Here is a 24120-nt window from a genome sequence, read left to right on the forward strand (position 1 = left end):
CCTCTTCACCAATCAAATATCCTCCCATTTTGCCTAATCCTTTCCTTCTCCATAGCTATGTAGAATGTGAGGCAGTTGTGGTCACTATCGCCAAAATGCTCTCCCACCACAAGATCTGATACCTGCCCCGGCTTGTTTCCGAGCACCAAGTCTAGAATGGCCTCTCCCCTTGTCGGTCTGTCAACATACTGAGTTAGGAAACCCTCCTGAACACACCTTACAAAAACAGCTCCATTCAAATCTTCTGCTCGAAGGAGGTTCCAATCAATATTGGGAAAGTTAAAGTCACCCATTGCACAACCCTACTACGTCCACACTTTTACAAAATCTGCCGACCTATGCTTTCTTCAATCTCCCTACTGCTATTGGGGGACCTGTAGTAAACCCCTAACAAGGTGACTGCTCCCTTGCTGTTCCTAATTTCCACCCATACTGACTCGGTAGGCAGATCTTCCTCGACAATGGAAGCTTCTGTAGCTGTGATACCCTCTGGTTAGTAGTGCTACACCCCTCTTCTTTTCCCCCCTCCCTATTCTTTTTAAATGCTCTAAACCCTGGAACATCCAGCAACCATTCCTGCCCCTGACAAACCCATGTCTCTGTTATGGCCACGACATCATAGCACCAGATACTGATTCATGCTCTAAGTTCATCACTTTTATTCCTGATACTCCTTGTGTTAAAGCAAACACACTTTAACTGATCCCTTGGTTCGTTCCCTGGAAAATCCTTCCCACTAGCTGGTCCACCTCTTGCAATTGTCTCATCTGCATCAACTGTCACCTCCGGTATACAGTTCAGGTTCCCACCCCCCTGCCATACTAGTTTAAACCCTCTCGAACTACTTGAGCAAACCTTCCACCCAGGACATTGGTCCCCTTCAGTTCAGATGCAACCCGTCCTTCTTGTACAGGTCCCACCTTCCCCAGAAGGCATCCCAATTATCTACATATCTGAAGCCCTCCCTCCTACACCAGCTGTGCAGCCACGTGTTAAGCTGCGCCTGCTCCCTGTTCCACACCTCGCTATCTCATGGCACTGGTAGTAAATTAGAGCACACTGTTCGTCCTGCTTTGCAGCTTCCATCCGAACTCCCTGAAATCACTTTTTATATCCTCTATTCTTTTCCTGGCTATATCATTAGTGCCAATATGTAAGACGATTTCTGGCTGTTCGCCCTCCCCTTTTTTAGAACCTATGCACCCAATCGGAGACATCCCAGACCCTGGCACTCGGGAAGCAACATACCTTCTGGGAATCCCGATCCTGACCACAAAATCTTCTGTCGATTCCCCTACCATGAGTACTTTTCTATTCTGCCCCCTTCCCTTCTTTGCCATAGTGTCAGGCTCAGTGCCAGAGAACTGACTGCTATGGTTTTCCTCCGGTAGGTCATCTCCTCCTCCCCCCACCAAACCCAGCAGTATCCCAAACGGTATACTTATTGCTGAGGGGAATGTCCACAGGGGATCCCTGCACTGTCTGTCCCCTTTCCTCCTCCTAACTGTAACCCATCTATTCTTGTCCTGAGCCTTAGGAGTGACCAACTCCTGGTAACTCCTCTCAATTACCCCCTCAGCCTCCCGAATGATCCGTCGTTGCTCCAATTCGTTAATGGTTTCCAAGGAGCTGGAGTTGGGTGCACTTCCCGCAGATGTAGCCAGCGGAGACGTGTGCCATGTCTCCCACCTGCCACATTCTGCAGGAGGAGCAAGCAACTGCCCGAGCATCCATACCCGACTTACCTGAACACCCACTCCGTACTAAAGTAGAAAGCCTAGTTCAAGTTGCTATAAAATTAATAACAAACTTATATTCCATAGAGGAAGTTTACAATGAAGCTTACCTTATTAACTAGGTTAGAGGAAGAAGGCGGGTGGGAGACACTACAGTTGTAGAGTCTCTGGTTTAGCCGCCTTGCTGATTATATATGGTCACTGCTTTCCTTCCCGGCTGGTCCTCGTCACTTCCTCCGCTGCTCCCACTCCTTCTGTGAAAGGGAAAAACACTGCTGTCCGCTACTGGTAAGTAATTTTTAAAAAACTGCCTTACATTAGCTGCAGCCTTTTGGGTTCGACTTACCTCCGCTGCTGCTCGCACTCAAAAATGTTTAGAAAGCTAAAATTCCCTATTATTACAGTCCTGTTGTTCTTGAGATCTGACGACATAGAACAGAGAACATAGAAAAATACAGCGCAGTACAGGCCCTTTGGCCCTCGATGATGTGCCGATCCAAGCCCACCTAACCTACACTAGCCCACTATCCTCCATATGCCTATCCAGGCCTGTTTAAATGCCCATAATGAGGGAGAGTCCACCACTGCTGCTGGCAGGGTATTCGAAGAACTCACGGCTCGCTGAGTAAAGAATCTACCGCTAACATCTGTCCTATACCTACCCCCCCTTAATTTAAAGCTCTGCCCCTCGTAATAGCTGACTCCATACGTGGAAAAAGGTTCTCACTGTCGACCCTATCTAAACCCCTAATCATCTTGTACACCTCTATCAAGTCACCCCAAACCTTCTTTTCTCCAATGAAAACAGCCCCAAGTGCCTCAGCCTTTCCTCATACGATCTTCCTACCATACCAGGCAACATTCTGGTAAATCTCCTCTGCACCCGTTCCAGTGCCTCCACATCCTTCCTATAGTATGGCGACCAAAACTGCACACAATATTCCAGATGCGGCCGCACCAGAGTCTTATACAACTGCAACATGACCTCGGGGCTCCAGAACTCAATTCCTCTACCAATAAAAGCCAGTATGCCATATGCCGCCTTCACCGCACTATTTCCCTGGGTGGCAACTTTCAGAGATCTGTGTACATGGACGCCAAGATCTCTCTGCTCATCCACACTACCAAGTATCCGACCATTAGCCCAGTACCCCGTCTTTTTGTTACTCTTACCAAAGTGAATCACCTCACACTTACCTACATTGAACTCCATTTGCCACCTTTCTGCCCAGCTCTGCAACCTGACACATCCTTCCTCACTGTCAACAACTCCACCGACTTCGTATCATCCGCAAACTTGCTCACCCAACCTTCTAGCACCTCCTCCAGGTCATTTATAAAAATGACAAACTGCAATGGTCCCAAAACAGATCCTTGCGGAACACCACTAGTAACTGCACTCCAAGATGAACCTTTACCATCAACTACTACTCTCTGTCGTCTTCCAGCCAGCCAATTCCTAATCCAAACCTCCAACTCACCCTCAATGCCATACCTCCGTATTTTTTTGCAGTAGCCTACCATGGGGAACCTTATCAAATGCCTTACTAAAATCTATATACACCACATCTACCGCTTTACCCTCGTCTACCTCCTTAGACACCTTCTCAAAGAATTCAGTAAGGTTTGTGAGGCACGACCTGCCCTTCACAAAACCATGCTGACTATCCTTGATCACATTATTCCTATCCAGATGTTCATAAATCCTATCCCTTACAATTCTCTCTAAGATTTTGCCCACAATAGAAGTGAGACTCACCAGCCTATAGTTAATAGGGTTATCCCTACTCCCCTTCTTGAACAAGGGAACCAAATTTGCTATCCACCAGTCTACTGGCACTATTCCTGTAGACAACGAGGACATAAAAATCAAGGCCAATGGCTCTGCAATCTCCTCTCTTGCTTCCCAGAGAATCCTAGGATAAATGCCCAGGGGACCTATCTATTTTCACCCTTTCCAGAATTTCCAACACCTCTTCCCTACATACCTCAAAGCTGTCCATTCTAATTAATTGTGACTCTGTTCACATTGGCAACAATGTCCTGTTCCTGAGTGAATACTGACGAAAAGTATTCATTCAATGTCTCCCCAATCTCTTCAGCCTCCACACGCAACTTCCCACTACTATCCTTGACTGGACCTATTCCTACCCTAGTCATTCTTTTATTCCTGACATACCTACAGAAAGCCTTAGGGTTTTCCCTAATCCTACCAACTAAGGACTTTTCATGTCCCCTCCTTGCTGTTCTCAACTCTCTGTTCAGATCCTTCCTGGCTACCTTATAACTCTCAATCGCCCCAATTGAATCTTCACGCCTTATCTTTACATAGGCCGTTCTCTTCCATTTAACAAGGGATTCCAATTCCTTATTAAACCACGGCTCCCTCGCATGACCCTTTCCTCCCTGCCTGACGGGTACATACTTATCAAGGACACTCAATAGTTGCTCCTTGAACAACTCCACATATCAATTGTGCCCATGCCTTGAAGCCTACCTTTCCAAGTCACGCATCCTAAGTCGTGCCTCACCGCATCATAATTTCCCTGCCCCCAGCTATAACTTTTGCCCTGCAGTGCACACTTATCCCTCTCCATCACTAGAGTAAAAGTCACCGATTTGTGGTCACTGTCCCCAAAGTGCTCACCTGGCCTGGTTCGTTACCCAGAACCAAATCCAGTATGGCGTCACCTCTTGTTGGCCTGTCTACATATTGTGTCAGGAAACCCTCCTGCACACATTGGACAAACACTGATCCATCTAACGAACTTGAGCTATAGCTTTCCCAATCAATATCAGGAAAGTTAAAGTCCCCCATAACAACCACCCTATTACTTTCACTCTTCTCTTGAATCATCCTCGCAATCCTTTCTTCTATGTCTCTAGGACTATTAGGAGCCCTGTAAAAAAAAAAAAAAACTCCTCTAACAGGGTGACCTCACCTTTCCTATTCCTAACCTCAGCCCAAACTACCTCAGATGGCGAGTCTTCATCCATCGTCCTTTCCACCGCTGTAATACTATCTTTGACAAGCAATGTCACACCTCCCCCTCTTTTACCCCCACCTCTGACCCTACTAAAACATTTAAACCCTGGAACCTGCAACAGCCAATCCTGTCCCTGTTCTACCCATGTCTCTGTAATAGCCACAACATCGAAATTCCAGGTATCAACCCATTATGTTTTCTTTGTATTCTTTGGTTTCCCTTTGACTATTGTGGGGGCTACAGTACTGCCCCATCAATCTTTTCATGAGTTCCACTTTATATAGCTTCACTTTCTATCCTTCCTATAGCAGCTCAATGCTTCCAAGTTTAGATATCAATCCCATGTTCCCATATGTGCTGAGCATGCTCTACCTGTAAGACCCCTTGCATTGAAATGATGCAGTTTCTTTCTTCAAATTAGTTTGTTCTCCTGACTTGCTCTTGCCACTTCTGTCTAAATGGCTCATTTTTAATTCCAAGTCATCCACATCTGCCTCTGCATCTACCTCCTCACTGCTACTTAAGATGCCACTGGCCTCCCTCCAAAACACTCACTAGCATGTGGCAGTGGGTGAAATCCTGAGATGACTACCCTTTTTTTTTGAGGATCTACTTGTTAAACCACCTATTTAACTTTGTATATTCACTGCAAAGCCTCAACCGTTAAGTATGTCATTACTAATGTGTGTTAAACTTAGTCTCTCACTCTCTCTGCTTTGACAATATATTGCAACCTTTTTTGAGAAATCCTTGACCTGAGCACCATGGAGGCAACTTTTCTTTACTGAATTTAAGCTTATGGCTCGAATTTGTGTACCCTTAATAGGAGAGTTCTCTGGAACCTTTTTTTTTGAATCTTGACAAATGGGGGAGATACTAAACTAGTATCTTCCATCAATATTTACTGTGCAGAAGGACATGGAAGATCCAAAATGTAGGGAAATAAATGGTGACATCTTGAAAAATGTCCATGTTAGAGGAGGAAGTGCTGGATGTCTTGAAATGCACAAGTGGATAAATCCCCAGAACCTGATCAGGTGTATGCTGGAACTCTGGGAGGCGAGAGAAGTGATTGGGCCTCTTGCTTAATTATTTGTATCATCGATAGTCACAGGTGAGGTGCCAGAAGACCTGGAGGTTGGCTAACCTGATGCCACTGTTTTTAAGAAAAGTGGGAAGGACAAGCCGGGGAACTATAGACCAGTGAGCCTGACGTTGGTAGTGGGCAAGTTGTTGGAGGGAATCCTGAGGGACAGGATGTACATGTACTTGGAAAGGCAAGGACTGATTAGCGATAGTAAACATGGCTTTGTGCGTGCGAAACCATGTTTCTCTAACTTGAGTTGTTTTGAGAAAGTAACAGAGGATTGAGAGCAGAGCAGTAGATGTGATCTTAATGGACTTCAGTAAGGCGTTTGACAAGGTTCCCCATGGGAGACTGGTTAGCAAGGTTAGATCTCATGGAATACAGGGAGAACTAGCCATTTGGATACAACTGGCTCAAAGGTAGAAGATGGGGTGATGGAGGGTTGTTTTTCAGGCTGGGAGCCTGCGACCAGTGGAGTGCCACAAGCATCAGTGCTGGGTCCACTACTTTGTCAATTTATAGATGATTTTGGATGTGAGCGTAACAGGTACAGTTAGTAAGTTTGTAGATGACACAAAAATTGGAGGTGTAGTGGACAGCGAAGAGGGTTACCTCAGATAACAACAGGATCTGGACCAGATGGGCCAATGGGCTGAGAAGTGGCAGATGGAGTTTAATTCAGATAAATGTGAGGTGCTGCATTTTGGGAAAGCAAATCTTAGGGCTTATACACTTAATGGTAAGGTCCGAGGGATTGTTGCTGACTGAGACCCTGGAGTGCAGGTTCATAGCTCCTTGAATGTGGAGTCGCAGGTAGATAGGATAGAGAAGTAGTAGTTTGGTATGCTTTCCTTTTATTGGTCAGAGCATTGAGTACAGGAGTTGGGAGGTCATGTTGTGACTGTACAGGTCATTGGGTAGGCCACTGTTGGAATATTGCGTATAGTTCTGGTCTCCTTCCTATCAGAAAGATGTTCTGAAACTTGACAGGTTCAGAAAAGATTTGAGGCTGTTGCCAGGGTTGGAGGATCTGAGCGATAGGAAGAGGTTGAATAGGCTAGGGCTGTTTTTTCCTGGAACATCGGAGGCTGAGGGGTGACCTTTAAAGGCTTAAAATCATGAGGGGCATGGATAGGAGAAATAGACAAGACTTCTCCATGGGGTCTGGGAGTTCAGAACTAGAGGGCATAGGTTTAAGGTGAGAAGGGAAAGATATGAGACCTATGGGGCAACTTGACCACATGGTGGTAAGTGTGTGGAATAAGCTTCCAGAGGAAGTGGTGGAGGCTGGTACAATTGCAACATTTAAGAGGCATCTGGATGGGTGGATGAATAGGCAGGGTTTGGAGGGATATGGGCCAGATGCTGGCAGGTGGGACTAGATTGGGTTGGGATATCTGGTAGGCATGGATGAGTTGGACTTGAGGGTCTGTTTCTGTGCTGTACATCTATGAATGTATGAACCCCACTTAACATATTTTATTCTTGGTGCCCATGGTCTGGCTGCCGTGATTTTTCTCAGAGTCTGAAAAGAACCCAAAACTCTGTTCGTTTGAAAGAGGAATGGCCACGGGCTCCTGAACTATCTTACTGCCTGTCCTGACAGTCAATTATCTGAATATGTTGTTTAACCACCTTTTCTAAAGCTATTAACCATCACACTGTCCTGTATGCTCAGTGACTATAACTGCCTCTTCAGCTAATCCAAATAGTCTGACACTGTGTGGGGTGCTGGAAGGGCACCAAATCAGGCAGCATGCAAGGAGCCGGAGAATTAATGTTTCAGGCATTAGCCCATCCCTGAGGAAGGGGCCAAACATGCCACCTGCAGACAGTCTCCATGGGCAATCAACTGTTCCCATCCCCTCCCACGTCTGACAGGAGAATACCATTCTATTGCCTACCACAAGTGCCCCTTAAAATCTGCTGACTTAAATTTGCCTGATAAGACCTGCATCCTTCTCCAATCCAGTGTTTGCACACTAATTACTGATGACATCTGCTGGGAGAACTCAATTATATTCTATTTTACAAGCCTAAAAGAAACTCCTTTTAAAAACTATGGTCTTCCCTTACCCAATTTTTAATTTTAAGCATACAAAAGAGAATAATGGTAAAAATACAGCACTTAGCTGAACCTCTCAGCAAAAAAATAGTTGCCTCAAATGTCAGCTCCAGTGTCCAAACCTGAGTAAAGGAATGTTGATTCCTGGTCCCTGTTGTTTAAACTAATGTCATCCCCAACAAACAAGTTGAAAACATTGATCTTCAGTTTTGTGCACACAAGAAAAATCTCTGGACAGGCCTTCCCCCAGATTCCATGCCACCCAATCCCCCCTCCGTCACTTAATTTGGGCTATAAAAGTTTGAAAAATTTTAAATGAAACATTTTCTGTTGCTCAGAAAATCAGCCTTCAACTTGAGCAGCTGCAAGCGCCTGCTTTCTTCCTTCACTTTTTATTTCCATGATCCTCCTTTCACCTGCCTCCAATGCAGTGATATCTTTTACTTAAGGGAGCTAAAACTGCTCCAGTACTCCAGGTTTAGTCTCACCAGTACCTCCCTTGAGAGTTGCACTAAGACGTCTGTTATACTTAACCCCTTGAAATGAGGGCCAATGTTTTATTAGCTTTCCCGACGACCTGCTGCACCTGTTTTTTTTAGATTAGATTCCCTACAGTGTGGAAACGGGCCCTTCGGCCCAACCAGTCCACACCGACCCTCGGAGTAACCCACCCAGACTCATTTCCCTCTGACTAATGCCCCTAATACTATGGGCAATTTAGCATGGCCAATTCACCTAACCTGCACATCTTTGGACTGTTGGAGGAAATCAGATCACCCGGAGGAAACCCACGCAGGCACGGGGAGAATGTGCAAATTCCACGCAGACAGTCACCAGAGGCTGGAATCGAACCTGGGACCCTGGTGTTGAGGCAGCAGTGCTAACCACTGAGCCATTTTGTGCACAAGTACTCCAGTCCTTGTATTGCAGCTTTCTGCAGTGTGCCTCCATTTTAAAAACTTTTTTTTCTTTATCCCTTCTAAAATGAGCAAATTTATGCTTTCCACCATTGGTTTTGCCCACTTAAAATATCAATGTTATGTTTTAGTAAGATTTTTTTGTAAATATCTATGGTCCATTGTTTTAATTCAAATTTATGTTTAATAATTGGTTTTTAAACTGTATAAAGGCATTGGGAATGCCTTGAAAGTGTACTTTGGTGTGTGGGGCCATGTTTCTTTTGACATTACCCATATTTGAACAGCAAAGATTGCTCATTTTTGGAGTTGAAAGTTAAATTAAGCCAAAAGTGCTCAAACTCTGAAATGCTGGTTTTTAAGTATATATTTTTGGCCTGATCTCTCAATTTGTTTAGGTAATGTTCCAAATATGATGCTAAACCCTAAAGAGAAGGGTAATCTTATTCTGGAGAAGGCTAAGTTGCTATGATGGCAAGTAGAGTTTAAAGTTGTCTGGTTTGTTTTATCTGCAACTGCACGCCAAGGAAGTTACATTGTCAAGCCATGTATATTGGTGCAAAGGCAGCAAAGATGTGTTTAACAGATTTCAGGAAGTCTGGGCTCAAGACAAGACAGTGGAAGGTCACTGACTGCATTGGATTAAGGAGTAGCCAAAGATGACACTGCAACTGCACTATTGCAATAGGCTTTAGATAATTGTGCAGTTTGCATCGTGACCTGTACGTGATCTTTTCAATTGTTGTTCTTCATTCTATACAGGTGTATAGAGAATCACATGCTGCTGTTTTCATTTTGCTGATCGTAGGAATTTGTGCAAAAGATTTTGGTTTAAGTCCTTAATGCTAGTCTTTAAGTAGCAGTGGTTTTAGTACTGATTAGCCTTGGGGCTGGGGTCAGAAATTACACAGGGTCATGTCAATGTACTTGGAGCATGATTTATAATCACCAGACATGTTGATTTCTATTTTACTACTCTTCACTTTAGACAGCCGATAAGTCTTCCTTTCTACTACTTTTAGTGAAATAACTTTTTGTAGCGAAGTACTAAATTGTGCTGATTTCTAAACTTGTAAACAGCAGCAGGAAAGTTAACGTCCAATTGAAAGTATTAAATTGATCCATCCTTTTTTAGATCAGTACAAGTTATTTTTATTTCTGGTAGGAACCACAGCAAAACGCATCTGCGTCCCACACTGCCGAACACTGACCGTGGTCCAGGCCTTTTGGAAAGCCCAACGATATTTAATTTTTCTACGGATCGTTTGTTGAATGGTGTTCGAAGTCCACAGATGCGACCAGCTGGACCAAACAGGACACGGATCCATAGTAGTGCAGGTTATAAGAGAGATTTTGCTATTGGAAGGTCAGAGCAAATCAGTGCTGATTCATCACCCAGCATGGGCCGAGGAAGGTAAGTCTGAAAAACAGAGATAGGAAGTAATGGCATGAATCCGCATTTTTGTACTTTAGACAGCTTTGTCTTATTGATCTAAATGTGTGAAATGGAAGGAGGCTACTTAGACCTTCAAACTGCTTGTGCTAATCAATAAATTCGCTTTGTCTTCTACATTCCCACTCAGCTGGTAGTCTTTGATTCCCTTCCAATAATCTGTGTCCATTTTTAAGATGTTCAGTGATTCCTCTATGATCTCTCGTGTCAGAAAATGTTAATCCCTAATTTATCAAAGTGACCCTTAATCTGAATTCTGTCACAAGACAACATTATTTCTACATTCTCAATCCTATGTACTTCAATCAATTCATGAGTTAGTCTTGTAAGCTCAAGTGGAAACCAACTTAGTCTGTCCAATCTTTTAAGACAGCCTGCACAATTTAGTAAACCTCCTTTTGAGCTGCCTCCAATGCATTTAATAGTTTTTAAATCGAGACCAAAGCTGCGCACAGAGTGCCAGGTGTCTATATAAATGTAGTTTACTTTTTATGTATTCTACCTGTGTCCCAACCAATCTTGTTATTTGTCCGTTCAGCTGCCTTGCCTTCACTCCAAGGTAAATTGCAAAACAATTGAGACCCGAGCACAGATTCATGGGAACTCCACTTAATCTGGAGAAGGTCCATTAATGAATACGGTTTCATGCCAACGTCAATCTTTTATCCATACTAACCTCTCTGACCTTCTCTGCCCCATGGCTCATAACCACGCTACTTGCAAGAACTCCCAGTTCTTTGTCTATTGCCTCATAATTGTACCCCACCACATGTATATTTTGTAAAATCATCTAAATAAAATAACACGTTTGAGTAGTTTAATCCTGATGAAGTATGTTGGGGTGGGTCAAGTAATTTTAGAAAGCCCCTCTTTAATTAACAATCAAAGACATTAAAATGGTCATTTTTGATTTGAGATGTATGAAACTTGATTTTTGTCTGGATATCAGTTTTTAAGGAATTTTATTCTTTCAATTCAGGAAGAATTCTTATGGATACAGGAAGAAAAGGGAAGACAAGTTTATGGTATGATAAGTTTTTTGGAAACTTTACGTAATGACTGCCATTTAAAGTTCATTGTATTGGGGGTCATGTAGTGGAAATATGTAGAAGGGTATTGTTGCACTCCGTTCTGTGGAGTAGCTTGAATCAACCCATTAAATGTGATCAAGAAAAGTTTTTTAATATGTAAATGAACTTACTAGGAAAGCAACAAATCTTGACCTGCCCTTGGGAAATAAGGCAGGGCAAGTGACAAAATTGTTACTACAGAGACACTTTGGGACTAGTGATCCTAACTCTTTTGAAGCAAATAGAATTATGGAAAAGGGTAAGCCTTCCATAAAAGTGGAAGTTTTAAATTGCAGTAAGGCAGATATTAGTGGTATGAGGTAAGAACTTCCAATAGTTGACTAGACAAGACTGTTTGCAGGAAAAGTGACCTCTGATAAGGAGGCTATCAAAGTGAGATAGCGGAGTTCAGAGGCAACGAAGGGCAAGACTAGAAAGAGCATGGAATAGATGAATAGAAATATGGAGACTCTGGTCAAGAATAAGGAGTCATATTGTTAGATGTTGACCACCGAGAAGCAAATGAACCCCCTGAGTATAGAGTGCAGAGGGGCATTCTTCAGAGGACAATCAAGACAGGAGAGATGAGAGCGCGTATTGGCAGATAAAGGTATAGATTAATCCAAAGGGATTGTACAAGTACATGCAGAGCAGCTGGAGAGAGAATAGGGCCCCTTTAAAAATCAACAAGGTCATCTGAGAGAAATCACAAGAGAGAGATGGGAGAGATAAGAAGTGAATATTTTGTGTCCGCTTTTACTGTGGCAAAAGGGGATAGAGACATTGAAATACTGTTTCCTTGAAAACAGTTCACATGAGGAAATGCTGGAGGCCTAAAACAAGGTGGTGGATAAATCTAGAGGACATTGTCTGTGAATACATGTGACAATGTGGGAAGCTAGGGAAGAAATTGTGGGATTGAATGATCTATAGCCACTGGTGAGGTGCCAGATGACTGGAAAGTGATTAACAGCTATTGATTTGGGAGTCTGATATTGGTGGTGGGTAAGTTGTTTGATCTTGAAAGATAGGATTTACATGCTTTTGGAAAGGTAAGGACTGATTGGGAAAGCCAGCATGGTTTTGAGAGGGGGAATTTGTATGTTTCACGAACTGGAGGTTTTTTTGAAAAAACCAAAAGTGTTGAACAGTGTGGTAGATGTTTGCATGGGCTTTAGTAAAGTCTATAATTTCCATATGGCACACTAACTAGTAAAGTTAGATCACATGGGATCCAGGGACAGCTTTCTAATTGGATACAAAATTTGATTCTCCAGAGGAGGTTATTATAAATTGGAGGCCTGTGACTGGAGGTGTTTTGAAGGGATTAGTGCTAGGGCTACTTCTGTTTGTCATTAATATATGTATAACATGGATGAAAATCTTCATGCAGTTGGTAAGTTTGCAGATGACAGCAAAATTGGTGTAGTGGGCAGTAAAGAGGTATAAAACTATAAAAGGAACTTGATTGGGTCACTCGGCAGAGTGGCAGATGGACTTTACATTTGGCTAAATGCGCGGTATTAATATTGCGTTTCTGTAAAACAAAGGTGTTGACTTGTACATTTACTGGTAGGGCCTTGGGTAGTATTGTTGAACACTACTTTCCTAATGACCTTGCATTGTCTTGCCTGGCCCCTAGAGGGCAATCTCTTACAAAATTCTTAACTGGCATTGGAAGGTTTATCAATTTCACTTCAATTTCCACCCTGCCCCCCTCTCTTTTACCTGGTCTACTTCTGACCCCTCCCTTCCCTTCCATAACATCTGTTTCTATTTCTGGAGATACACTGGCCACTAATTTCCAGTATAAACCCATCAACTCCCAGTTATCTGGGCTATACATCCTCACAGTTTCCTGTCAAGAAACTACTCTCCCATTCTGTCTCTGTCTCACATCCCCAAAATGCCAACTTCGACAAGCAAGCCTTTCAAACTTCTTCCAAATTCATCAACCTAGGATTCCCCAGCACTGTTGTCAATAGGACCCTCAAGATCTGACTCATCACCTGGGCCAAATGGAGGCAAGTGGGACTAGTTTGGTTTGGGAAGTTGGACCGATTTGAGTCAGTTTCCATGCTATATGACTCTCCTCCAAAACAGCATAGGCTCCACCTGAAGAAAATCTTAATTCAGTTTTTTTTTTAATGTGATGGTTGTATTTGCGTGCAACCCCACATTTTAGAGACAGTGCTTAAAGTCTTGGGTGCTGTAATCATGTTACAGCCAGCATGTTTTGAACATGTTGGTGGCCCCAATTTGTCGATTGTTATGGTGAACTCTTGTTGACAAACCATGCATTATAACAGAACAATCTGTGCTTAATGATTTTTACCTGTAGTGTGCAAAATGTTTGCACCACAATTTACGAAATTGATTTCCAAACAATTGGTTAAACATGCTGTAAATGATTGCTGGGCGTCCATTGCTTCCTGGGGTTTGACCCAGAGTGAACTAAAAGTTTGAATTTGTTTCTCCAAATACACGTCATGAGCTTTCCAACTTTTGAAACAAAGCTTATTTGGGAAAAATTGGTTGTCCATTCCTAATTGCCTTGCATAGTCTCGCTTTGCCTCCAGAGGGCAATGTAATACAAAATGGTACTGCAGGTCACTTGACATGTAAAACATGAAAGATGTGAATGAACTAATTTATTTAAGCCAGGTAGCATTAAATGTTTCTTGGTTCTGCAGAAATGGAGATGATTTGGACTCTTAATCAGCACAATGTTTTCTACTTGGCTGGGATTTTGCAGTAGTGGTGACAGTTAAACTGTCAGTATTCTTGCTCAATATTCCACGGAAACTGACATTAACATCTGGAATAGTGGGATCTGCAGCTCTTGCTTTTGGTGATTGTTTATTTGGTGTACAATCATGGCACTCCCCAGACTAATCAAGTAAATAGAGTGGAATTTGTTCAATTTTAGTCTCATCGTTGAAGCCCTCCCAACATGTTGCAGCTTGCTAAATAAGGTGCAACTGTTTGTTTTTTAACAGCATGCTTGATGATACGAAAGTCGGAGGAGTTGTTGACAGTGAGGAAGGATGTGGCAGGTTACAGCAGGATATAGAGAAGCTGCAGAGCTGGGCAGAAAGGTGGCAAATGGAATTCAATGTAGCTAAGTGTGAGGTGATTCACTTTGGGAAGAATAACAAAAAGATGGGGTACTGGGCTAATGGTCGGATACTTGGTAGTGTGGATGAGCAGAGGGATCTTGGTGTCCATGTACACAGATCTCTGAAAGTTGCCACCCAGGTAAATAGTGCGGTGAGGAAGGCATATGGCATACTGGCTTTTATTGGTAGAGGAATTGAGTTCCGGAGTCCTGAGGTCATGATGCAGTTGTATAAGACTCTGGTGCGGCCGCATCTGGAATATTGTGTGCAGTTTTGGTCGCCATACTATAGGAAGGATGTGGAGGCACTGGAATGGGTGCAGAGGAGGTTTACCAGGATGTTGCCTGGTATGGAAGGAAGATCGTATGAGGAAAGACTGAGACACTTGGGGCTGTTTTCATTAGAGAAAAGGTTTCGGGGTGACTTGATTGAGGTGTACAAGATGATTAGGGGGTTAGATAGGGTTGACAGTGTGAACCTTTTCCCGCGTATGGAGTCGGGTATTACAAGGGGGCATAGCTTTAAATTAAGGGGGGGTAGATATAGGACTGAAGTTAGGGGTAGGTTCTTCACTCAGCGAGTTGTAAGTTCATGGAATGCCCTGCCAGTAGCAGTGGTGGACTCTCCCTCTTTATGGGCATTTAAGCGGGCATTGGATAGGTATATGGAGGATAGTGGGTTAGTATAGGTTTGGTGGGCTTGGATCGGCGCAACATCGAGGGCCAAAGGGCCTGTACTGCGCTGTATTCTTCTATGCTCCCTTTGTAGTTCTAGGTAAACACATCCCCAGTGACCCTGAAAATGTTGAATTTATGGAATATTTAAAATCTCTAATACATTGAGCTAAATTAATCATTTTAGTTCCCAACATTTCAGTTGACAGTATTGTTTGACTTTCTAGTTTGCTGACTGAATACTGTACTGTTTTGCTGCCTACCTGCTTAGAATCATAGAATCCCTACAGTGTGGAAACAAGCTCTTCGGCCCAACAAGTCCACAGTATCCCACCCAAACACATTGCCCATTACTCTACATTTACCCTTAACTAATGAAGGAGGTGGGGATCAGCAGGAAACGTGCAGAAGTCACTGGCTGAAACATTAAGCTGAAAAGAGCATTTCACCTTGCTTTTTACCCTCCTGATTGCTTGATCCCTTTGGTCAAATTAACTATTTGAAGTATTTATTCCTCTATAATTCAGTTTCAGTTAAGACCTATCAATATCTGACTTGAGACAAAACAGGTCCTTCTAAGTCCTAACCTATTTAGCTAGTTATGTAGTATTGATCTTCTGTTCCATTCATGACAACATGACTTCTTTCTTGGGTAATTTTTCAGTCACTGGTTTCCAACTTTTGTGCCCTCCAGAAATGAACTGATACCAGCACATTTTTGTTGGAGAAGACTTTTATTGCTCACTTGTTCACAGAAATTTTCTCAATTCATTCATAAATTTTTGAAGCATCTTTTATTCCCTTGTGGGCCATGCTGACAAGATCAGAATTTATTGCCCATCTTTAATTAACTTTAAGTGACTTGCTAAATTATGAATAGTTGAGTAACCACTTGTATACCAGACCAGGTAGCTAATTTTTCATCCTCAAAGGTGTTTTTGGCATAAACTGAATACTTTGGTGCTATTGCTGAAACTTTGTTTTTAATTGACTGAATTGAATTTCCACTAGCCATGATGAGATTTGAACCAATATTCCCAGTGTTGAGTTCATTTCTTATTAGTCCACTCATCTCAACTGTGCCCCCCATCTCTTCTAATTGTTGGTTCCAGGTGCTGCTTCATATTTTCAAATCAGCCTGTTCAGATGTTGTACCACAGCTCTGGAGCAGGTGGAACGGTTTATCCAGTTTTCCTGGCTCAGTTAGGGACACCACTACCCCCAGAAGTACCCTCGAATTGTTTTATTGTCCTACACTCTGAATATCACAATCCATGTTTTCCTGTTTCATTAGTTGTACACTTAAGTGAATTCAAATCCTAACTTCACAATTTCAATTTGGTTAAAGAATTATATTGTCCGTCATATTACACAGACTTTTCCAACTAGTCCATGCTGAACATAATCCCAAACTAAACTGGTCCTACCTGTCTGCTCCTGGCCCAGATCCCTCTATCTTTCCTATTAATGTATCCATCCAAATGTCTTTAATGCTGTAATTGTGCCCACATCCACTTCCCGAGGAAGTTCATTTCATTACTGCGTCACAGTTTATATTTTAAAAAAAGTGCCCCTTTTTTAAAAAAAAACTCTTTCACCTTAATGTAGCCCCCTGGTCTTTAAATTCCCCCATCCTAGGGAAAAGACAAGAACCATTAACTCTATCTTTACCACTCGTTATTTTGTAAAAGTCTTATCAGGTTGCCCCCTTCTACACTCCACTGAAAAAAGTCCTGGCATTTCCAGCCTTTCTTTATAGCTCAAACCTTTCGTATCCATCAACATCCTGGTAAATCTCTTCTGAACCCTCTCCAGCTGGATAATATCATTCCCATAACTCTGACCAGAGCTGGATACAGTATTCCAGAAGAGGCTTCACCATATCCAGTGTAACCTCCGCATGACTTTCCAACTTCTATACTCAAAGGACTGAGCAATGAAGGCACGTGTGCTAAACTCCTTTTTAACCACCCTGTCTGTGATGTGAACTTTAAAGAATTATGTATCTACGCTCAGAGGTCCTTTTGTCCTACAATGCTATCGATTAGCTAAAGAAGCCTACCCTTGTTTGTTGCACTAAACTGCAAGACCTTGCACTTATCCAGATTGAACTCCATCTGCTATTTTTCAGACCTTTGACTCATTTGGTCAAATCCCTTTTGTATTCTTAGAAAACCTTCACTATTACTGTGCCACCAGTTTTAGTGTCATCTGCAAACTTATTACCCATGCCTTTTATATTTTCATGCAAATCATTGAATAGTTTTATTTACAACGATGGATCTTTGGAGGCTGAATAATTGTTTTGGGTCTTCAAAAAGAAGCATACCTTTGACTTGGTTAATTCTCACCTTTTAAATTGTTTGTGAAAAGATGCGCACTAGATCTGGAGTCTTGTGTACATTTTGTGCTATGCCATTTGGTGATGGTTTAAGTCTTGACTTGCCTTGTGCAAAATGTAGCTGGTAGAGAATGTTATGAATTTTAGTTTCACTAGTGTTCTAGATTTTTTGAATACTTAGTTAAGGTAACAAATCTATCGTCAGATATACAATATCGAACAGGCCCTTTGATCCAACTCATCCAGGCTGACCCGATATCCTAAACAGACTAGTCCCAATTGCCAGCATTTGAGCTCATACCCCTCTTTTTTTAAAAAAAAATATATAAACAAGATAATGCTACACATGAATGCGGTGGCTGTTTGCTGGATTGAAACAGCTGAATTTTACTACTTATTCTGCAACTATGGCCCTGTGTTTGCGATCCGCGCAAAAGCAATGACCAATCACAACTGAGTTTGAAGTGAAATACAAACATACTCAGTATGTAATAGAGTGGGTGATTTTCAAGGACATGGGGACAATAATGAAGCTTGTTTATATATTGTGGTTTATGAAGAGGAAGAAAACCTTTAAAGTATTAACTATGTAACAGAACATGGGATGAGCAAATGTTCCAATTTAGTTCAAAAACCATTTGGGCTCTGTTGAAAGGAGACCTGATGGAGGTCAGAAGCAACTACATTGCCCCCTAGAAAAGGGGTTCATTCAGAGCAGTTAAGGAAATGAGTCCCCTTCATGTTAAAGTATAGTTTGTGAATTTCCAGGTCATGGTGTTTGGTTAGCACTGCAGTTTATTAAACAACTGTTCAAACTCTTGGTTGTTTGCTCCTGGAAAAAGAGTTGACAGCACCTGAGACCAGAATTGAGAAGAAACAATTAAATCAAATCTGCATATTTGAGGGAGTTTCCTCTTGGATTTTGCCCGTAAAATTATCATTTGGGATTTTGTTCAATGATCATCTAATTACTTGCATTCCATTGCCTTTTTTTTAAAATAAGAAACTACTCTTCTTGCCTGGTCTAGTCTTGCATCTGATTCCAGGCACAGAAATGTTGTGGTTCTGTTCGCCGAGCTGTTTGTGTTGCAGACGTTTCGTCCCCTGTCTAGGTGACATCCTCAGTGCTTAGAAGCGCTTCACAGGAGGCTCCCGTGATGTTTCCTCCGGCATTTATAGTGATTTGTATCTGCCACTTCTGGTTGTCAGTTCCAGCTGTCCGCTGCAGTGGCCGGTATATTGGGTCCAGGTCGATGTGCTTATTGATTTGAATCTGTGGATGAGTGCCATGCCTCTAGGAATTCCCTGACTGTTCTGTTTGGCTTGTCCTATAATATAGTGTTGTTGTCCCAGTCAAACTCATGTTGCTTGTCTTCGGAGTGTGTGGCTACGAAGGATAGCTGGTCATGTCGTTTCGTGGCTAGTTGGTGTTCATGGATACGGATCATTGGCTATCTTCCTGTTTGTCCTATGTAGTGTTTTGTGCCGTCCTTGCATGGGATTTTGTACACTACATTTGGTTTTCTCATGCTGGGTATTGGGTCCTTTGTCCTGGTGAGTTGTCGTCTGAGAGTGGCTGTTGGTTTGTACGCTGTTGTGAGTCCTAGTGGTTGCAGTAGTCTGGCTGTCAGTTCAGAAATGTTTTTTTATGTATGGTAGTGTGGCTAATCCTTTGGGTTGTGGCATGTCCTCATTCCATTGTCTTTCCCTTAGTCATCTGTTGATGCAATTGCAGGGGTATCCGTTTTTGGTGAATATGTTGTATAGGTGTTCTTCCTTTTATTTGCAGTTCAGGTGTACTGCAGTATGTTGTGGCCCTTTTGAACAGTGTCTTGATGCGACTTCTTTTGTGTGTTGGGGTGGTTGCTTTCGTAGTTTAGGACTTGGTATGTGTGTGGCTTTCCTGTATACCTTTGTGGTGAATTCTCCGTTCGGTGTTCTCTGTACCATCACGTCTAGGAATGGGAGTTGGTTGTCCTTTTTCTTCCTCTCTAGTGAATCGGATTCCTGAGTGTGGGGCGTTGATGATCCGGTGTGTGTTCTCTATTTGTGTTTTTAATGATTGCAAAGGTATCATCTACATAGCTGACCCAGAGATTGGGTTGAATTTGCGGTAAGACTGTTTGTTCTAACCTTTGCATTTTCACAAACCACTGATCAGGAATGGACCCGGACCATAGAACAGGCCATCACCATCGTACAGAACAGGACCACACACCGCATAAAAACAGCACTCAAAAAAAATGGCCAAACTGTTTGTGAAAATGCAAAGGTTAGAACAAACAGTCTTACCGCAAATTCAACCCAAACTCTGGGTCAGCTATGTAAATGATACCTTTGTAATCATTAAAAACACAAATAGAGAACACACACTGGATCATCAACGCCACACTCTCAGGAATCCGATTCACTAGAGAGGAAGAAAAAGGACAACCAACTCCCATTCCTAGACGTGATGGTACAGAGAACACCGAACGGAGAATTTACCACAAAGGTATACAGGAAAGCCACACACATACCAAATCCTAAACTACGAAAGCAACCACCCCAACACACAAAAGAAGTTGCATCAAGACACTGTTCAAAAGGGCCACAACATACTGCAGTACACCAGAACTGCAAAAAAGGAAGAATACCTATACAACGTATTCACCAAAAACGTATACACCTGCAATTTCATCAACAGATGCCTAAGGGAAAGACAACGGAATGAGGACATGCCACAACCCAAGGGACTAGCCACACTACCATACATAAAAAAAAAAATTTCTGAACTGACAGCCAGACTATTGCAACCACTAGGACTCATAACAGCATACAAACCAACAGCCACTCTCAGACGACAACTCACCAGGACAAAGGACCCGATACCCAGCATGAGCAAAACCAAAATCCCATGCAAGGACGGCACAAAACACTACATGGGACAAACAGGAAGACAGCAAACGATTCGCATCCATGAACACCAGCTAGCCACAAAATGACATGACCAGCTATCCTTAGTAGCCACACACTCTGATGACAAGCAACCTGAGTTCGACTGGGACAACAACACTATTATAGGACAAGCCAAACAGAGAACAGCCAGGGAATTCCTAGCGGATGAATCAACAAGCACATCGACCTGGACCCAATATACCGGCCACTGCAGCAGACAGCTGGAACTGACAACTGGAAGCGGCAGATACAAATCACTATAAATGCCGGAGGAAATATCACAGAAGCGCTTCCCAGGAGGCTCCCAAGCACTGAGGATGTCACCTAGACAGGGGACGAAACGTCTGCAACACAAATTCCCAGCTCGGCGAACAGAACCACAACAACAAGCGCCCGAGCTACAAATCTTCCAAACGTTGACCACAGAAATGTGGCTCACTCTGAACTCTGGTCTGAAATGGCCTAAAGAGGCACTCGCTTCAAGGGCAATGAGGGACAGGCAACAAAAATTGACTTTGTGATGCCCACATCCCATTCAAGAATGAAAATTCCTAGCTGTATGTTGCCCCCAGTCTCTCTTTAGGTTGCACACTAATATCCTGTGGAACTTTCTGAAAAGCTTTCTAAATTCATGACATCCACTGTTCTTATCATTTTCCATAGGTTATGTCCTTCAACTGCATTAGGTTGGTTGATCATGATTTCTCTTTAATATCAGCGATTAGATAGCCAGATTTATATAAATGCATATCCTTTATAATATAGCAATTTTTTTCCTTCTGCTATTGGGCTGACAGATGTGTAGTTTCCAGCTTTACCCTCGCTCACTTTTCAGTAGTGGTATTACATTTGGCGTCGTCCAATCTGCTCGATCAGCTCAGGATCCAACAGAATTTATCTACTTTTCATGGCTACCTCACTCAGTACCCAATATGTATATTATTAGGCCCTGGGGATTTCAGTTTTCAGTGCCATTAATTTCTTTGTGATTTGCTTTAATTGTTCCTTCTCGCTGGACTTGCTTCCCCAGCATTGTTGGTAAGGTAGGACTAATGTTGCTTAATTGATATGCCTTTTCCTTGTCCTCCATTCAGTTCTCCTGCCTTAGACAGTAAGGGGCCTACATGTTGTCTTCACTTTTTACTATCCATATCAAAGCTCTTGGTCTGCTCTTAGTTCTTCCAAGTTTTCTCTCATTGTATTTTCCCTTTTTTTTTTAACTGAATTTTAAACTGCTTTCATTCCTCCAAATTGCTATTTTTTCCAGCAGCTTTGATTTCTTTTTGTTTAGCTATGGTTGGACCACTTTTTTTCCTGCTGTTTATGCCAGAAACAAATGAATAACTTGTAATGCATTAATTTGTTAAATATAACCACTAATGAAGTTATCCAGTTGTAGCCAACTCATTGCTGGTACTTACCAGTTTTGCATATTTAGATTTTATTTTCAAATTGGACATTCACTTTTATCCCAATGAAAAATTTTATGTCATGGTGACTTTTTCACCAAAGGATCCCTGACAGTAAGATTATTAGTTGACCCCTTGCTGTTGTCAGCGTAAGGTTTTCTTATTTCCACTCTGAGCCATAATGCAAAATATGATATCTTAAGATTAAAAGTCATTTGTTGATTCTAATTATCAGAATTATAGTGAACTGTGCTCCTGAATGAAGTGATTGTAATTTGAGTGCTTTTTAATATTTCTTGGAGGTGAGGATAGCCATTTCAAAATTTTTGTTTTGCAGAGATCCCAGACACAGTCCCCTCCACCAAAGCCGCCATCACCTAACTTTGAACTAGGGTTGTCCAACTTCCCTCCTTTGCCTGGAGCTGCTGGTAATCTGAAGACTGAAGAAGTTCTTGAGAATAGACTATCAAATGTGGTCAAAGTACTTCCAAAAGAGAAGGCACAGATATTACAGGTATTGTGATCATTGGATTTTTTTGAAGAATATAATTGTACCCTTAAACTTACAGAATTGTAGAGCTCACGAAAGAGGAATGCTGTACATGCTTCTGAACAGATTAAAGTTTCAGAACTAACATTGAGCTAAACTCGAGCCCTGTGTTATCCTGAACCATTAGACAGCTTAAATTGTTTGGAAAATTGTGGAGCGGTAGTACCTCCATGATAAAGGTTAGCTTTTGAACGAAAGCAACTGCTGAGCTTAATGATTGTGAAAAGGCAGCACTCGTTTCTGGAGAAATCCATATGGTTGTTCAGTGAGATACAGGTTGGAGGGGATTTGGCAAGTCAGACTGGTAGCACAGTGTGGCTTTCCAGTGTTGAGCTGAACATGTCAAATTTAAAGTAATCCCTTCTGCCTGCCTTTGGTCCATATCCCTCCATTTCTTGCATATTCATGTGCTTGTCTAAAAGTCCCTTAAACACCCTTATTCATATCCAACCTCTGCCAACTCCACTACCCTTGGCAGACCCATCCAGACTCCCCTATTCTGTGTAAAAGAACTTGTCCCTCGCTCTTTTTTTCTCTCCAGGCCTGTGCACATAATGCATGCCCTGCTAGTATTAGAACATTAGACATTTTGGTCAAAGCATGGCCTGAAATAGTTTAGAAGGATTGTGTGTTGTGCTGAATTAATTTGACAGCATCAACAGATCATATTTTCAAATTAATCTCAAATTCAGAGTATTCCAGGTTAAATGGAAGAAATCATCTTTGAATGTATAAAGAAGCTAAATTCAGGTTTAATTAGTTTTTAAATGTTCTACACTTTCTGCTCCCTGCAGAATGTTGTGCTGTTTTTACCCAACATTAAACTGGGTTCCCATCTGCTCTTCAAGTAAAAGTTAATCAGTGCTACAAAAGCAGAAGGATTCTGCTTTCTTCATGAATCTTTCAAACAACCGATTGGTTCTTGAAGTTTATAGGTCTGGTGATGAGTTGGTGGCCGCCTTTCCTTAATGCCAACAATTGACCACTTCAAGAATTTCATTGCCTATAAAACATGAATTATTAAACAAATGCCATTATTTTGAAACATTATGTAGACTGAGGCTGTACTTCCTTTTTTATAGTTTGAGGGAACTAGATCATCTTCATCTGGATGTACTTAAACTTGGCTTGTACTATGTTGACCAGTCCATGTAATGATAAATCTAGTATATATTAGTAATTATCAACATGTGCTAATTCAGTTACTCATTCTCCAAATGGAAGTTTGGCAAAGTGGGGCATATTTCTCTAATCAAGTTGATCTTAGAAGGAAATTGAGTACCAAATTGTTCTGTGCAATTCTTTGTGCAGGAATCCAAAGTACGTTTTAAGTTGCAAGAGGATTGTACTGGAATTGAAACTAATGCTTACAATTAAATTGCAAGCAGAACAGTGACTGTTAAGATAAATGGAATCTTCCAGCATTGCTTACTGAAACCAGCTTACTGTGTCTGATCTCTGAACTAGTTTAAATAGGATTGTAATGATTTTTCATTTTAGAGTATAAATGTTGATGCAAGTACCAACACTATACCTTCGGGAATACCACGGGAGACGTTGCCATCCGTATCTCCAACTGCACTGCCAGCAACTTCCGAGGGCTCCCCTTCACCACCACATTCTCCAGAAATCAAGTAAGTTATTTAAATTCTGGCAGCTGTTGATGCCAATAATGTTTGAAAATCTTTTGCATTTTTTTAGTTAATGGACTAAATTGAACGTAATTATACTCTAATTCTGTAAATCTACACCAGGAAAATATTGAATGTGCAAAA

General features: G+C 42.0%; 1 protein-coding gene across 11 annotated transcripts in view; it reads left to right on the top strand.

The window, feature by feature from the left end:
• Nucleotides 1-24120, top strand: part of larp4b (La ribonucleoprotein 4B) — a 153908-nt gene that overhangs the window by 102688 nt on the left and 27100 nt on the right. For all 11 annotated transcript variants that reach the window (XR_015757271.1, XR_015757267.1, XR_015757266.1 and 8 more), the window contains exons 12-15: nt 9958-10206; nt 11225-11270; nt 22133-22309; nt 23846-23979. Coding sequence is in view for 4 of the 11 variants with exons in the window: in XM_087987543.1 (XP_087843669.1) it covers nt 9958-10206; nt 11225-11270; nt 22133-22309; nt 23846-23979 (606 nt within the window). In the remaining 7 variants the exon portion in view is untranslated. The remainder of the gene's footprint in view (nt 1-9957; nt 10207-11224; nt 11271-22132; nt 22310-23845; nt 23980-24120) is intronic.

Source organism: Chiloscyllium plagiosum, unplaced genomic scaffold (genome assembly GCF_037043375.1).
Source record: "Chiloscyllium plagiosum isolate Xiang-an unplaced genomic scaffold, Cpla_swu_hap1 HiC_scaffold_5, whole genome shotgun sequence".
Classification (NCBI taxonomy): Eukaryota; Metazoa; Chordata; class Chondrichthyes; order Orectolobiformes; family Hemiscylliidae; genus Chiloscyllium; species Chiloscyllium plagiosum.